Genomic DNA, 15,757 nt, shown 5'->3' with positions numbered 1-15,757 from the left:
CTGATGTATGTTTCCCCTTTCACTGTCATAGCATGAAAGCTGTATTTCATTTCCTTGGCAGCCATTGCAATCTCTGTACTTTTTCAGTGACTGCTTATTACTATAAACGTAAATATAGAATACATTTTTGCTGACTTCTTATAAACTGCCAGCACATTTTGGTGCTGTGTTGAGATGGAAACTCTTACTACAAAGGCAGTAGTCAGACAAGCACATTTGATGCCTTTGTATGTTGAATGGAATATATTAAACAATATACTAAATTAGTAAGGTGGTATTGAGGCCTATCTAAAAAAGATGGCATAAGTCAGCTGCAAAAGGAGCATTTATTGTGAATATGGGAATTTTAGCGATGTAAACAGTGTAGTGATTAAAATAGTCTCTGTCTCAGGTATGGACCAGATCCATTAAAGGAACAGTAACACCAAAAAATGAAGGTGCATTAAAGTAATTAAATATACTGTACTGTGCCCTACAATGGTACAACTGGTGTGTTTGCTTCAGAAACACGCCTATAGTTTATATAAGCAAGCTGTAGTGTAGCCATGGGGGCAGCGATTCAAGCACAGGTTATACAGCAGATAACACATACACATTGTAGAATACCATTGTATTCTATTACTTATCTGCTAAGTATCATGTGCCTTTTCTCCTAATCTTAAATGGCTGCCCACATGGCTACTCTGCAGCTTGTTTATATAAACTATTATACTGTTTCTGAAGCAAACACATAACTCCTACCAATGCAGGGCAACAGTACGTTGTATTTTAATTACTTAACATCAGTTTTCTTTTTTGTTGTTACTGTTCCTTTAAATCTGTTTTGACCAATTCTCAGGGTAAAGGTGGCCATACACGGGCAGATAAAGCTGCCGATATCGGTCGTTTGGACCGATTTGACAGCTTATCTGCTCGTGTATTGCGGCTTCCGACGGGTCATCCCGATCGATATCTGCCCACGATATCGATCGGGAAGGTTGGATTTTTATCCGACCGACCCGTCGGAGCCGCTTGGCGCATCGTAATTCGATCGTTCGGCCATACGGCCGAACGCTCGAATTACCCCCGATATAGCCACGCAGTTTAGTGGCATATCGGGGAAAGATCCGCTCGCCAAACGAGCGGATCTTTAAGTCTATGGCCACCTTAAGATTGCTGCACTACTCCCCTTTCCTGGGGCTGGAGAGTGATGGAGCAGACCTTAGTCAATGAAATTAATATTCGCTGTCTAAGATGTGTACATGCCATAGCTATGTATTATTGAACCTACCAGAGGGTTTCCTAAAATGTGAAGCTTCAAAGTATAAACATTAGGTGACACATCTACTTTGTTTTGCAGGCAGCAGCTGGAATTTGTTGGCTCGTCATGTAGGCATAACCAGGTAAGCTGGGCAGCTTTTCAGACCTGCCAGTGATGGTGCTTCATGCACTATTACATTGACACATGTTCAGTGAAGAAATGCATTAAAACATTATGTATTATGAAATATGTCATATTTGCACAGCACCTATATGTGAGCTTTCAAAAAATTGTGTAAGTAGTATATTACAGAAATGACTGATCAGATCCCTGGAAATCAATTATATAGTGAATAAAGTACCCCCTCTTGTAAAATATAAGGATATTATAAGTTACCGAGGAGTTTCATGACCATATAAAAACACGAGGCCGAAGGCCGAGTGTTTTTATACAGGTCATGGAACTCCGAGGTAACTTATAATATCCTCATACTTTACAACTGGGGGTACTTTATTAATTATAATACACTAATTTTAGTGAGTCATGTGACAGAAATTACATCACTACTCACGGTTTATAACTGATGACATCACTACTCACCGTTTATAAGGATATAATTTACAAGATATTCATGGCTTTTGTGTATTATACTAAAATATACACAGCAGATGGATGCATATGACAATCTGATATATCCCTCCTCTTCTCCCCAAAGGTTGGACCTTTCTGATATCCCCAACACAGTGAGACTGGTGTCCCCAGATTTTGGCATCTTTGTTGTGTCAGCGGTGTGCCTGGGCTTGTGTAATCGCCTGGTGTCCAAGAAGAATAGACAGAGGTCTGCAGGACATTTTGAGCAGGTTGGCGCAGGGTTGTTATGGGGAATTGATAAAACAACATATTTATGCCCTCCTGTCATTTTTTTACCATTACCCCAGATAATTTGGTCTTTACCCTCATTCAAATCCATTTTTACCTGATCTATTTTATTATTAAAGGCACTAAGTTGAGGTAAGCAAAAAAGGTATTTATTTTATTGCTTTTAAACAACTTTTAAATGCTACCTGCTGATTGGTTGCTATAGGTCAGGGTGCACAAATGGTAAATCGGGATCTACCAGTAGACCTTTAGCTGGTGATCAGTAGATCTCAAGACACTGTCAACAAACAGCTCTAAATCACCCTCCTATTTCATGCTTTTCGTTCAGATATTTATTATGTGAAGTTTATATTAGAAATAGTTGTTTGTTAAATATAGCAATATATATTTTCACATAAATCAGTATTTAAGTAATGTTTCCGAGGAACAGAATACTAACAATGCTTTTATGGATATAAATCATAATGGGGCAACATTACTAAAAGTAGACCTTGCATTAGTAATGTATGGGCATTCCTGCTATAGGTGATTAAAGCTGTAGCAAATATTGCACCATTTATTACATAATAACATTATGAATGTTAATAATCATCTATACATCTTCTGCTTTAATTGTCTTTGACATTACCTCTGCGTCAACTATATTTAAGTCTGCTTCCTTAATCATTTCCAAATTATCTTTTTTTTCATCCCATCCTATTTTTTTTTTCTTCTATCTTTGTACATCTACTCCTACTCATATTAAAGGGTAATGTTCTGCATTCTTTTTCTACTTATGTTTGGTCCAAAGAATAAAAGGCATTTATTTACATTGATACTGGCAACTTGGGAAAAGGCAGAACAGCTTGTGCCAGTCATGTGTCCCTTGTTTTTTCCTTCTCCTATTTCCTCCCTTAACTGCGTTTCTAACTTTCAAGCCTGCTGTACCAGTGTTCGGCTTACTAGTGAGCATTTAACCAGGGCTATATTTAAATGTATACACATTTGTAAAATTTATTTTAAGTCTAACACATTTTGTTCTTGTGTTAGTTTCCTCCAGGTCCATATTTCCTCCCACACTCCAAAAACCTGCAGGAAGGTTAATTTGTTGCTGATTAACCTGTCCGTTGTTTATGTGAATGTAATAGGGTACTCAAATTGTAATCTGCCCCGGGGCAGAGACAGTGGTGAATGATCTGTAGTCTCTATAAAGTGATGCAGAATATGTTTGCACCATAGAAAAACAGAATAATTATAATTTCATACTTGAGTGACAAGCAGTGTTTTCAGAGCTACAGCAAAGCCCTGCTTCCCTCTTGGCGGCCCTGTGTAATTGGTTAGGAGGGGTTTGAGCTTCTTTCCCCATGTCAGGATCATGACCTGTAGCTATGAGGAGATGCCAGATTGGAATCAGACCCATGACAGGCAGATGTGAATTGTGTGACTAAAAGGAGCTGGAAATTCGCTTAGAACAGGGCATAGCCAGAAAACGAAATACAGTAGTGACCTTTCACCAGTCTGACACAGACTTAGGAGAATCTCTGTCTCCTTACTGTTCACTTTCGACTTTATATAGACTAAAGAAAGCAAGGCACAAAAATGTGCATTGCTGGGTTTCCATGTCTTACTATTTTTACAGTATTCATTTACTATTTTATTTTGTGCATTTATTTTTACACTCTAAAAACTATGGGGTGATGGGCCAATGAACAACCAGCAGCTCTAGCTGAGTGAACTATACTGTAAGTGGTGCCGATTGGACATTCCAACTTTAAAAGATATACTGCTTTAGGTCATGTTTCCTAAAGCCTGTTTACGGTAGTGCTGAAAATGAAACCCCAGTTTAACATACCCTGGTTTTAAGTTTTCTCTCATTTTACACCATTCTTTTGTGTTCCCACTAATTCTTAATGCATTTCACTGGGGGCTTTTCCCGGACCATATTTTCCTGGATTTTACACCAAAGTTTTGTCCTGGTGTTCTCGAAACAGTTTGTTTTCTGTGAACGTTATTATTAGTCTAATACGAAGTTTAAAATACTAACCATATGCATATTGTTCCATGGTTTTGTCTCTATATAGTTAAGTCCAATTAGTCTGCTCCTCATACAGTCATGCATCAGTCACTTATTGCTTAAGGCTGCGCATGTGACATATGCCCCCATAGTGGAATATTAATGCTATCGAATATTAATGATTAACCTTTGTCATTAACACAGTAAGTATATTTTAAAATAAAACTGAATCCTGTGCTTATATCCTTTGAGTACTTAAAGAATAAGTTGCTTTAACACATTTCCCTGATATTACATTTTCCTAGATTACATTTTCCTAGATGTTTTCCTGGTCCTAAAACATAAAACTGCTCTTCTGCTCTAAACAGAACAGTAGACAGAATGCATTTTTAACACAAGCCTTATATTAGGCTTGCGGAGTGTAGAGTTATATTGCTCAGATCACTACTGTTGTCAGATATGGTAATTCCAGCAGCGCCGGATTTCAATGAGGCGGCCACCTCACCTCCCCAGCGCGCCAGCGAAAAAACGCCGGCGCAGCTGCTGTAAATGAATGGGGATGCACGCGTCCCCATAATGCGGCTGGGCGGCATGCCGCCCCTATTTTTTTGCCGCCCTAGGCCCGGGCCTATGCGGCCTTTCCGCAAATCCGGGCCTGAATTCCACAATTTTGTAACTGAATGTTGCTTAAGGAACGAAGATATAGACTGCAATAAAATATTTGCAAGGATCAAAACTGTTTTATGACCTTTATTTTAGCATGTTCTTATCTACCGACCAAAATGTGAGGTATAAAATATTCTGTAAATATGACTCCAGTAACCATGCCTGACATTTGGAAGGGGCACATCCTAAGTACCCCCCTTATCTCTTAACCCTTCTTAATTTCATATATTTGAACTTTGCAGGAAGAAGAAAGGACTGACCTTAACCTGATAGATGGAAGTGGAGAGTGTGATGCAGAGTATGAGGTGGGGTGCAACATACAGTCACGAGTTAACCCTGTTGGGTCCTGGTTTAGGAAGGCAGCACACAGGCTTCTGGAAACAGCGGGGAAATTACTTGCCGTCTTGCTCTTGGCTCTTGCAGGTACAGCTAATTGCATTTCAGTTCTTCCACAAGAAGAATTTGATGATTAAGTGTTTGTGTGGTGAACATGGTGGTACAAAGGAAGCACTTTATACAGATATATAGCTGTTGTTGCCACAAGCGGATGTGTACTTGTATAACTATGAAAATTATTGCTCTCAATCTAATACTGCATGGATATCAAAACTGCTAACTCCTAATCATGATGCCAACCTAAAAGGTGCCCCGTCAGACAGATAAATTCCGTATAAAGTTTTTCATCAACACAACCCCACTAAAACTCAAGGCTATGGGTAAAAGAGACAATGACGCCTGTCCTAGGTGTAGAACCCCAGTGGCCAATTTTATATACATGATCTGGGCTTGACCAGTAATAAGCACATAGTGGTCTCAGGTAATGGCCTCCCTTGCAACCACCCTTGAATTTACATAGGTGCTATCTCCCATTGTCTGTCTACTGGGAGTAGTTGAGCACCTAGTGCCTACTGCCCATGCAAGGTTGTGATTCCAGGCCCTATTATTCTACGCCAAGAAATGTATAATTTCTTGGCGTAGAATACCCCCTGTTCCTGGATCAACTTAGTTGATTCTGTCATACCTTTGATTAAGCTCACATACGAAGCCAGTGGTACCACCAACAAATTTGATAAGGTGTGGAGTCCCTGGAGAGGCCCTTCCACTCAACCAAGGAATCACATGGGGAATGCATGAGTTTATCTTCATGTACGGAAATATCTTATGTAATTATCAATCTGTATAGTATTAAGGTTCTGAAACAATGTTAAAGGAGAAGGAAAGCTACAGAGGCATTTTATTGCCAATAGATTAGCTGCAATAGTGCACGCTAGAATGCTATATTTATTCTGTAGAATATTTTACCATACCTGAGTAAACAGCTCTAGAAGCTCTCTCTGTTTGTTTAGGATAGAAACTGTCATATTAGCTTGGTGTGACATCACTTCCTGCCTGAGTCTCTCCCTGCTCACTTAGCTCTGGGCTCAGAATACAGCAGAAAAGAGGGAGGGGGGAAGAGTAGCGAACTGAGCATGCTCATGCCTGGAGCAAGGAGGTTTAAGCTAAAAACAGGAAGTCCGTCCGTCAGCATGTGTGCATGAACGGAACCACTTATATAAACAAGAGGGGGCATTTACTAAACCGCAACTTTTTCAGGTTAAGTTTTCTGTTGCCAAAAACCTGAAAAAGTCACTGGAAAAAAGCGTAGCTTTGCATGATTTATTATGTGACAAATCTGCGACAATTCCAAACAATTCATACTCCAGCTAAAACCTGTAGAAAAATTTATGGTTTCTGTGACTTTTCGCAATTTTTACCTGAACTTGCTCTTTCAGTTCAAATCATGACTGACATTTGTGGAAATTAATGTATTCACAGTTGCTTAAAAATAAAAATGTTTTTGTAAATTCCCCCCTAAATTTTATGATTTATAACATAATATCAGCCAGGATTGTACAAATACATTATAACAAACTTTGTGGCATAGATTAATAGACTTGCATTCAGTCCTGGCTATTGCAGCAGAGTGTTTTTATGTAACTGTATTTTATATTTAACAGTTTTCTCCCCTCCCATGAATTATGATGCCAGTTTGTGACATCTGCCACGTCCTGTTACTTATTAAAACATTTAGTAAATGTTTAACTAGTGTAGGTATGCCAATCGTTTTTATTTTTATTTTCCTTTTTTTAATATAAAGCTATTATCCACAGCCAAAAATTGGCATTCAGAAACTCTTGTGTTATCCCTGACTTAACTCTCTTCTTTTATCCTTTCAGGTATCACGTTGCCCTCTGCTTTCTCAGCCCCATATTATGTGGTTTTCATTGGTCTCTGCACATGGTGGGCCTGCCATTTTCCTATAAGCCAGCTAGGCTTTAATACTGTCTGTGTCATTGTTGGGTTCTTCACTGGAGGTCATATGATCTGCCTTTATATTTATCAGACACCTTTCATCCAACAAATGTTTCATCCTGACCAGTTATGGGCAAGGTTTGTATCAACTTCTACTGTATTAGCCATATTGTGTTGTATACTCGCTTATATAAGTGGGTGTCAAATAATTATGCATGTGCTGTATGTTTCCTAGTCCTAGACCTGTGTCTTCTGTAACTTTAGAAACCCATATGTGTCTGTTTTAGTTGACCGAGAAGTTTTGTAAAAGAAAAATGTTGGTAATTTATTTTAACAAAATAACATTTAAGCAATTTAGTTTAAAATAAGAGACCTTTAGGCTAGGGCCAGACGATGTAATACATTGCGGACTCTCCGCAGGCAGAGAATCCACTGCCCTACTGCTCCCCTAGCCTTTTAACTGTGGGCAAATTCAAGTGCGAAATACAAAATGTTGTGTTTCGGTGCCTGAATCAACCACATCTGCCTGCACCCGAGAATAAACAATGCTTTCAGGTGCAGTAAGACCAGGAGCGGAAGTTCAATGGGGCAGTGCTATTGTCTGGCCCTTACCTTATAGTTAGGGTTTTCCATAATTTCTGTCCTTGTTTATATGTAGCTGAGTAGCCAGGTTACTGGACTTATTTTGGGGATGTATATTACTTGTGTTAATTTTTCCATACTGTATGTGTAAATCATTATACCTGTGTATTAATGATACATGCAGCCTAAATTGTAATCTTTATTGGAGCACATTTGGTAATGAAATACATTTCAGGAAATAGCTCCCACCCCCTGTGTACCATGGGATAATTAATTGGCCAGATTTCTGTATATTTTTTTAGTTCTTTAAGTTATGGTATGCATTGTATATGCAGGTAAAACCCTGTCTAGTGGATTTGGCCATTATAGCTGTGGCATATTGTTGTTAGTTGTAACATAACTCCTTCTAGCCACTGCTTCCCACTGATATGAATACAGGTTGGCCAAAACTTAGAATTTGAAGGAAGGAGCGAATTTGCCCCTGTTTACCCTACCTGTTACAAAAAGCAACCAGGAGCTAATCTGCCAAGATGTGAAGGGTGCAAAAAAATGATACTTATCTACCCCAGAACACATAAGGGGGAATGTAATCAAAACGGCAACTTTACGAATATTTCGCAATGTAAAATCAGTCACTGGCGAATATTACATTGCATATTATCACTAAGCAAAGGTTTAACGTTAACACCTGCTTTGGAGTTTCGTTAAATATTTTGTTGCAAAAAACACTTTGCAATTGTGAAATTTAATTACATGCACTGTGAACATTTGCAAAATCCATTTGGTCGCAAACTTTGCAATGAAGTCGTTGAGGTCTGTAATCGGTCAAAAAGGACACAAACATGGTCGCTAATGTTAGCAAGTGTCTTTGCACAGGTTTTTGGCACTAGCTAAACATATTACATTCCCCCGATAGTTATTAATGTGATAGGTGGCTGTGCAAATATTAAAGGGGACATATACCCTATTTTACAATTGGGTTGAACAACATTGGAATTAGATACTGAACTGTTACAATTTTGCAACATTTAGTCAATACATTTCTCATTAGTATCTGTTGCATATTAGCAACTATTGTATCAATTCTAACAGCTGCCTTTAATGAAACATTCTGGGATTCTGCTCAGCAGAGCCAAGAGCCAACCATAAGAAATGTATCAACTAAATGTATCAATTTAGAACAGTAACAGGGTCGGCAACCCCCCCCCCCGAGCTGCTTTAGAAATACAAAATAAGGTGAAAAATTAAACTTAACACTCCAATATTAACTAAACTTAAAATAGAGAGTAACTGGAAAAATTCTGCTATGGAGAATCACCTCATGCAAATTATCTACACTATGGGGGTTATTTACTAAACTCCAAATGCTAAAATCACGAAAAATTTGTGATTTTTTAAAATAAAATTTGACGTTTAAAAAATCAAGAATTTTTTGAATTTATCAAAACCCAGAGGATGGAAAAGTCAGAATCTGAAAATCCGGCATCTCAGACCTGTCGAGGTTGCATATAAGTCAATGGGAGAAATGCCAATGATTTATTGATGCACGCTGGGTTTCGGCAATAACCCGTTTTCAGAGTTTTTGGGTAAAAATTGTGATAATCAGATTTTTTCCCTCAAACAAATTTTCGGGAAAATGTAGTAATAAATAAGTGTAAAAAACTCGAGCCGATTTGATCGGAGTTTGTAGCAGAAAATATTGAGATAAATTCGGACTTTGATGAATAACCCCCTATACATCCCCTTTATAGGTTTTGAAAATGTATACAAAAATTCAAATTTCAGTTTTTAAAACTTTCTAAAGGTTGTCATTAACATTATTGAAATAACATCATAAACTTCACTAGAGCTATGCTTTCTTACCACTTCAACTAACACCTAGTTAAAGAAGTGACTGCTATCATCAGTATATATATCAAAGCATGCATGTTATTTTTGCCATAAAACCACAATTACCCCATACAATCATAAGAAGTTATTTAAAACTTGTAATAATAAATAACAGGTTTTTTTTTTTTAGCAAGATATGTTAGATATGGTAATCATTTTTGACAACTGTATTGCCCAAGGAATCTTAATGTTGGTTTTGTTTGATTTCACATTGTTTGCAATGACTGTAAAAGTGGAAACACGGTCAGTTGTAGGGTCTTCTCACTGAGAATGCTTCTTTGCAGGTTATTTGGGCTGCATGACATCATCAGTCACTCCAATGTTACAGACTGTACCAATGACCCTCTGAATCAAAACCTTGATTGGCCAGTGTACGTCCATCCTGGAATTTTATTATTACTTTACTACTCCGTAATATCTATGCTGAAACTGAAGCGTTCTAACAAAAAGAAGGTGAGACAAGTGATTTATAAACATATAAAGGTAAAACTGTGATTATTGTTACAGTTTAATTGTTTTTAAATACAAGTAACAAAAATCTAACCACAGTAGCACTGTTAAAGGGATACTGTCATGGGAAAAAAAATTTTTTTTTCAAAATGAATCAGTTAATAGTGCTGCTCCAGCAGAATTCTGCACTGAAATCCATTTCTCAAAAGAGCAAACAGATTTTTTTATATTCAATTTTGAAATCTGACATGGGGCTAGACATATTATCAATTTCCCAGCTGCCCCAAGTCATGTGACTTGTGCTCTGATAAACTTCAATCACTCTTTACTGCTGTACTGCAAGTTGTAGTGATATTCAGTTACATTGAGAAGGAAAAACAGCAGCCTGCCAGAAAGCATTTCTCTCCTAAAGTGCAGGCACAAGTCACATGACCTGGGGCAGCTGGGAAATTGACAAAATGTCTAGCCCCATGTCAGATTTCAAAATTGAATATAAAAAAATCTGTTTGCTCTTTTGAAAATTCTGCTGGAGTAGCACTATTAACTAATGCGTTTTTAAAAAAACATGTTTTCCGATGACAGGATCCCTTTAAACATGTTTGTGCTGTATAGAAGACATCTAATACATCTAATTTAATAAGTAGCACAGGTGCAGTAACCCAAATAAGATGTTTGCTTTTGGTATGTACCTATTATTACATTTTCACATTGGATTCAAAAATAGTACTAAAAAGTTCTGATTTGTTGGGACAGTTGTTTTGCTAGAAAAAGCCGGTGTTCATAACTTGTAGTTAAAACCAATGAATACTTTGAATGGTAGAGCTGCAAAGAACTATCAGTTTAAACTTTAAATAGTGAGAGGGGAAAGACGGGTTGATAAATGTAAGATAAGAGATGTGAACAGAGATACTGGGAGGAAACTGAGAAAGTTAGACGTTTTTCAGTTCCTGAGGAAACTGTTATGGGTGCTGGAGTATCTGAAAGGAAAAAAGGATGTATTTTCTGGGGATGCACCGAATCCAGGATTCGGTTCGGGATTCGGCCTTCTTCAGCAGGATTCAGCCGAATCCTTCTGCCAGGCCAAACCGAAGCCAAATTTGCATATGCAAATTAGGGGAGGAGAGAGAAATCGCATGACTTTTTGTTAGAAAAAAAGGAAGTAAAAAATGTTTTCCCCTTCCAACCCCTAATTTGCATATGCAAATTAGGGTTTGGATTCGGTTCGGTATTTGGCCGAATCTTTCGCCCGAATCCAAAATAGTGGATTGGGTGCATCCCTAGTATTTTCCAATTAAATGCCTTTGGCTTCTTGGAGCATCAGCTCTTCATTTTCTGAATCAAGAGATTTGTGAAACGCTGCACTCCTCCAATAACATTTCATCTTGTTTCTTTTTGTATTTACATATCTTATGTCTAATGATCTTCCCCTTTTTGTTTGCAAATAATGTGGAGAATCTCATGCTTTTTTTGATCACTTCAGTGATTCAAGTTATTGGTTTTACAGTGTTTTTACTGTTTTTCATTTTGTGCTTAAAGGACCAGTAACATAATTTAAAAAAAAAAATCGTTAGTATACAACGAAAAAAAAACCCCAAAGACAAATTAAACTTTGATATTGCTAAGTCTTTATTAAGAAATAACTTTCCGAAACTCCACTTGCGCTCCTCTTCAGAAAAGGTGATCTGGCAATCCATCATGCGGCGCTCAATTTCTCCTCCTTGCCTTCCTTATAGGCGATAGACATGGGAGGAGAAATCGAATGGTTGGGAAATGACCAACAGGTAGTGTTGTTGTAACAAAATTAATTCATGTTGAATGTATCCCTTAATATCGTAATAGAATTAAAAAAATAAATAAAATGTATATTGCAAAAGTTCCTCTTATTTTAAAGGTTTACTTATACTGTAAGGCCATGGGTACATGGAATTTTGGCTCCACTGCTCTGTCAGTGTATTTTTTTCAGCAAATCCGCTCAGTGCCCCAGCTGCAGCTCCATACAACTGAACCATTTTTGCTTGCGTGCAGGTGAACACAGTGGAGTGGAGCAGTGGTTGAGTTTAAATAAATGGAGTTGGGGCGCAGAGCGGATCCACTGCTCTCAGCCTGAATAGAATACCCAGGCCGAGAGCAGCAGAGCCAACACTGTGTGTCCCCTTGTCTTATATTCAATGTAAGAAAGATGTATATAGGTTTAACTAACATTAACCGCTTACATACTATAGTAAGTTACAGAACGCCGTTTGAGCTTTAGAAGTCTGACAAAGTCCATTTTAAAAATAGGTTCTGTATTTAGATTTCAGGGTGTGACCTTCATAAATCTCAGCAGGATGATTTGGAGTTGACTGATATTGATCCAAAGGAGCCCTATAATGTAGGAGAAGAAACAAGAGTAAGAGCCTTCTTATTAACATTCATTCCTTATTTGAGCTAATGTGCTCGTTCTAATTAGTTTAAACTCTTTATTTTACACCAAAATATGATGACATTTTAATAAATGAACGAAAGGGGCATTTGCTCAGGTGCCACCAGCGCAAGGGGACCACCATCAGAATTTTCTATAACCTTTGTCCCAAAATTTGTTCACCCCAAAATGGCAACTTCTCGAAGTATAACTATATTTAGAGATGCATAATGCAATGGCACAGTCTTGTTTTTATTACACAAAATGTCCCCTTTCCATGCAAATACGCAAAGAAGAGAATGTTCCAATATGCCTATTATATGCCTGTTTGTTTGAATAGAGAAGTCACAATTGTTATTACATTTTTTTTATATATTGATTATATATATATAATAATATATTGTATTTATTGATTTTTCCCTTTTACTATTACATTCCCACTTTTTTGTTTGTTTAGCCAATGCTTGAGAGGATGAACACTGAAGAAGAGGCTAATCCCCAAGACTGCACTGTTCACGTGATCCAAAGTAATTCTGATCAACTACCTGGTACAGAATATTACCCGCTTGAGGCTTGTGTCTGAACAAACGCACATATAAAATCAGTCATGCACAGTGTTTCATGCAAATACGCTTCTTTTCATCTTTCACATTTATATTTGAGATGTGTGTAAGAAATAAGCGAAACCTGTATCATACTTACCATAATTTTCCTTTCCTGGTCATCTCCGTATCAGTACTACCCGGGATAGCCCCTCCCATTGCCCTCGGTCAGAAGAACCCTCCCACGTAATTATCTAGTGTACAAGCACTTACCCCCAGCGTCTAGTCACAAGCTTCTCTTACATTGCATGGGGTGGGAACGTACTGATACGGAGAGGACCAGGAAAGGAAAATTACAGTAACTATGATACAATTTTCCCTTTTCCCTGGTCCTCTCCTCCTCAGTACTACCCGGGATGTAGCAAGCTTCTTGGATGTTGGGAGGGAATTAAAACAAGAGTCTAATGATGCATTTCAATTTTATTGAGACACCATAGCTGATTTCAGAACATTTGAACCAAAGCAAGATGGCTCTGGCACTGGCTCTTGTCGTCCTTGTGATATATTTGGTGTCCTTATCACCTTCTTAATCCAACCTGCAATGGTTGTAGTGGAAGCAGCCTCCCCTTTTCTCTTTCCTGCCGGTAGCACAAAAAGTGTGTCTGCCTTTATGAAGGACTGAGTTGCTTGACAGTATCTTTTAACATTAACTGCCAGGTCCAAGGCCTTCAGTTCTGAGCTTGTCCCCTCCTCGGGAAATGCTGGCAAGGAAATCTCATTGTTAAGATGAAAACTGGAAACCACCTTGGGTTTAAAGGAGGAACCAAATTTTAACAGGACTCTGTCAGGAAAGAACACCGGACTGTTTGCATCGTACCTCAATGCTCAAAGTTCCCCCTACTCTCTTGGCTGATGTAATTGCCACAAGGAACAAGACCTTTAAGGTTAGCCACCATAAGGTTATTTCTTCCAAGGGAACAAACGGAGGGACTGTTAATGTCTTGAGTACCACCTGCAGGTCCCACTGTGGACAGGACGGTCTTCTAACTGGTAGAATCCTCACCGCTGCCTTGAAAAAACGGATAATTAATGGATTCTGGGACCATCTTACGTTTGAGAAAGCTGATATGGCCGATACTTGTGTTCTCAGTGTGGATGTTGATATGGAAATTGATGTTGAAGGCATTCCTCGACTTTCTCCCTATTTCAAGAAGATTTCCCACAGCTTGCCATATCTGTTGTTAGTAGTGGGTTTTCTGGATCTTAGGAGGGTTTTAATTACCTGAGATGATAGACCCTGTGCCTCTAGGTTTTGCCACTCAGTCTCCATGCCGTAAGAGACCATGGCCTTGGGTCTGCATCAGTACCGGATCGTCCCCTGGTAACTTCCATGGAGCAATGCATACCACTTCCGCTCTTTCTTCCTTTATCTTCTGGATAATCAGAGGAAGAGGAGGAAAGATTTAAGATAAATCCTGGGGCCATGTCTGTTACAGTGAATCCACTGCTAAAGCTCCTGGGTCCGGTGTCCTCGAGAAAAAACGCTTGCACTTCTAATTCCTGGAGGTTGCCCTCAGGTCGATTACTGGAGTACCCCATCGGCTCACAATCTTCTTGAAAATCTGAGGGCCCTGCCCCTAGGTACACAATCTTCTGTGTTGGGTCCAATTGGATCTTCTGCCAACTGAAAACCCAGCTGTGAGACTGGAGAAATTAAATCACCTGATCCCGGTGGAGAACCATCTGCTTCTTGGATGAAGCAATCATGATGAGGTCGTCCAAGTAATGAAAAATGCGAATCTTCCTCCATCTCAGTTGAGCCACCAAAGCTACCATAACCTTTGAGAATACTCTTGGTGCTATCGAAAGACCAAATGCCAATGCCGTTCCCCTACTGCAAATCTCAAGTATTTTTGATCCCGGGAAGCTATTGGTATGTGGTGATAAGCGCCCTAAAGTCTAAGGTGCACATCCAATCCCCTGGGGAAAGTGCATTCATGACTGCTTCTAATGACTCCATACTGAAGCACTGGACCCTTAGACTCCTGTTCACCTTCTTCAGATCCAGTATAGGATGCCAGGCCCCTGATGCCTTCTGGACCAGAAAAAAGTTGGAGTATACTCCTCTGCCTATCTCCTATGTCAGTACTGGGATTATAACATCTTGTTGGCCTAGCTGAGCTAGGCAAACCTTGAGAGCATGTCTCTTCACAGCATTCTTTGGAAGAGAAGAAGGACGAAAAAACGGTAGTGGAGGAGTGGTTAGAAATTCCAGTGAGTACCCCTGGCTGATTATCTTTTGAATCCACTTGTTGTCTGTGGATCTTTCCCAGGAGTCTTGAAAGAGAAGAAGCCTTCCTCCCACTGCAAGCTCCTGGGGACCACCACCTTCAGAACTGTCGGCAGGTGGTTCTGGTACCCTTGTTCTTTTTCTGTCTAAAGAATCCGGACTGACCCCCTTTCCAAGCTGCCGATTTGGACCCTTCTGTGGCATTTCGAAAGGACCGATAACCTGAAGTGTTTGGCCTTGTGTTAGATGGAGCTTTTCCCCTTGACGATTGCTTCTCGGGATACCTACACTTTCTCTTTTGGGGAAGAGCTGAACTCTGGCAAGAAACAAAAAACCCTTCCACATCCTCCAACCTGCTTCCTAATAGGAGGACAAGTATGCTGTGAATCATAGTTCAGCTGCTGGATGCTTTTTGGAGCAGGCGGGTGAAGCTGCGCAAGCAGGGAACAGCCGTGGATTGGAGCAGTAGCTTGAGGTATCGGCTTGGGTAAATAAACCTCCATCGGTTGCAGATGGTATGGAGGAAAAACCC

General features: G+C 39.2%; 1 protein-coding gene across 4 annotated transcripts in view; it reads left to right on the top strand.

Annotated features, from left to right (window-relative positions):
• piezo1.L (piezo-type mechanosensitive ion channel component 1 L homeolog) overlaps nt 1-15,757 on the top strand; it is a 96,490-nt gene that overhangs the window by 36,135 nt on the left and 44,598 nt on the right. For 3 of the 4 annotated variants that reach the window (XM_018241504.2, XM_018241505.2, XM_018241503.2), the window contains exons 4-10: nt 1,340-1,382; nt 1,956-2,100; nt 5,021-5,201; nt 6,995-7,208; nt 9,827-9,995; nt 12,286-12,381; nt 12,851-12,941. In XM_018241504.2, the coding sequence (XP_018096993.1) occupies nt 1,340-1,382; nt 1,956-2,100; nt 5,021-5,201; nt 6,995-7,208; nt 9,827-9,995; nt 12,286-12,381; nt 12,851-12,941 (939 nt within the window). The remainder of the gene's footprint in view (nt 1-1,339; nt 1,383-1,955; nt 2,101-5,020; nt 5,202-6,994; nt 7,209-9,826; nt 9,996-12,285; nt 12,382-12,850; nt 12,942-15,757) is intronic. The other variant, XM_018241506.2, reaches the window with a different exon arrangement.

Source organism: Xenopus laevis, chromosome 4L, assembly GCF_017654675.1.
Source record: "Xenopus laevis strain J_2021 chromosome 4L, Xenopus_laevis_v10.1, whole genome shotgun sequence".
Taxonomy (NCBI): domain Eukaryota; kingdom Metazoa; phylum Chordata; class Amphibia; order Anura; family Pipidae; genus Xenopus; species Xenopus laevis.
The sequence above is the reverse complement of the archived record's forward strand: the minus strand, read 5'-3'. Positions and strand labels throughout refer to the sequence as shown.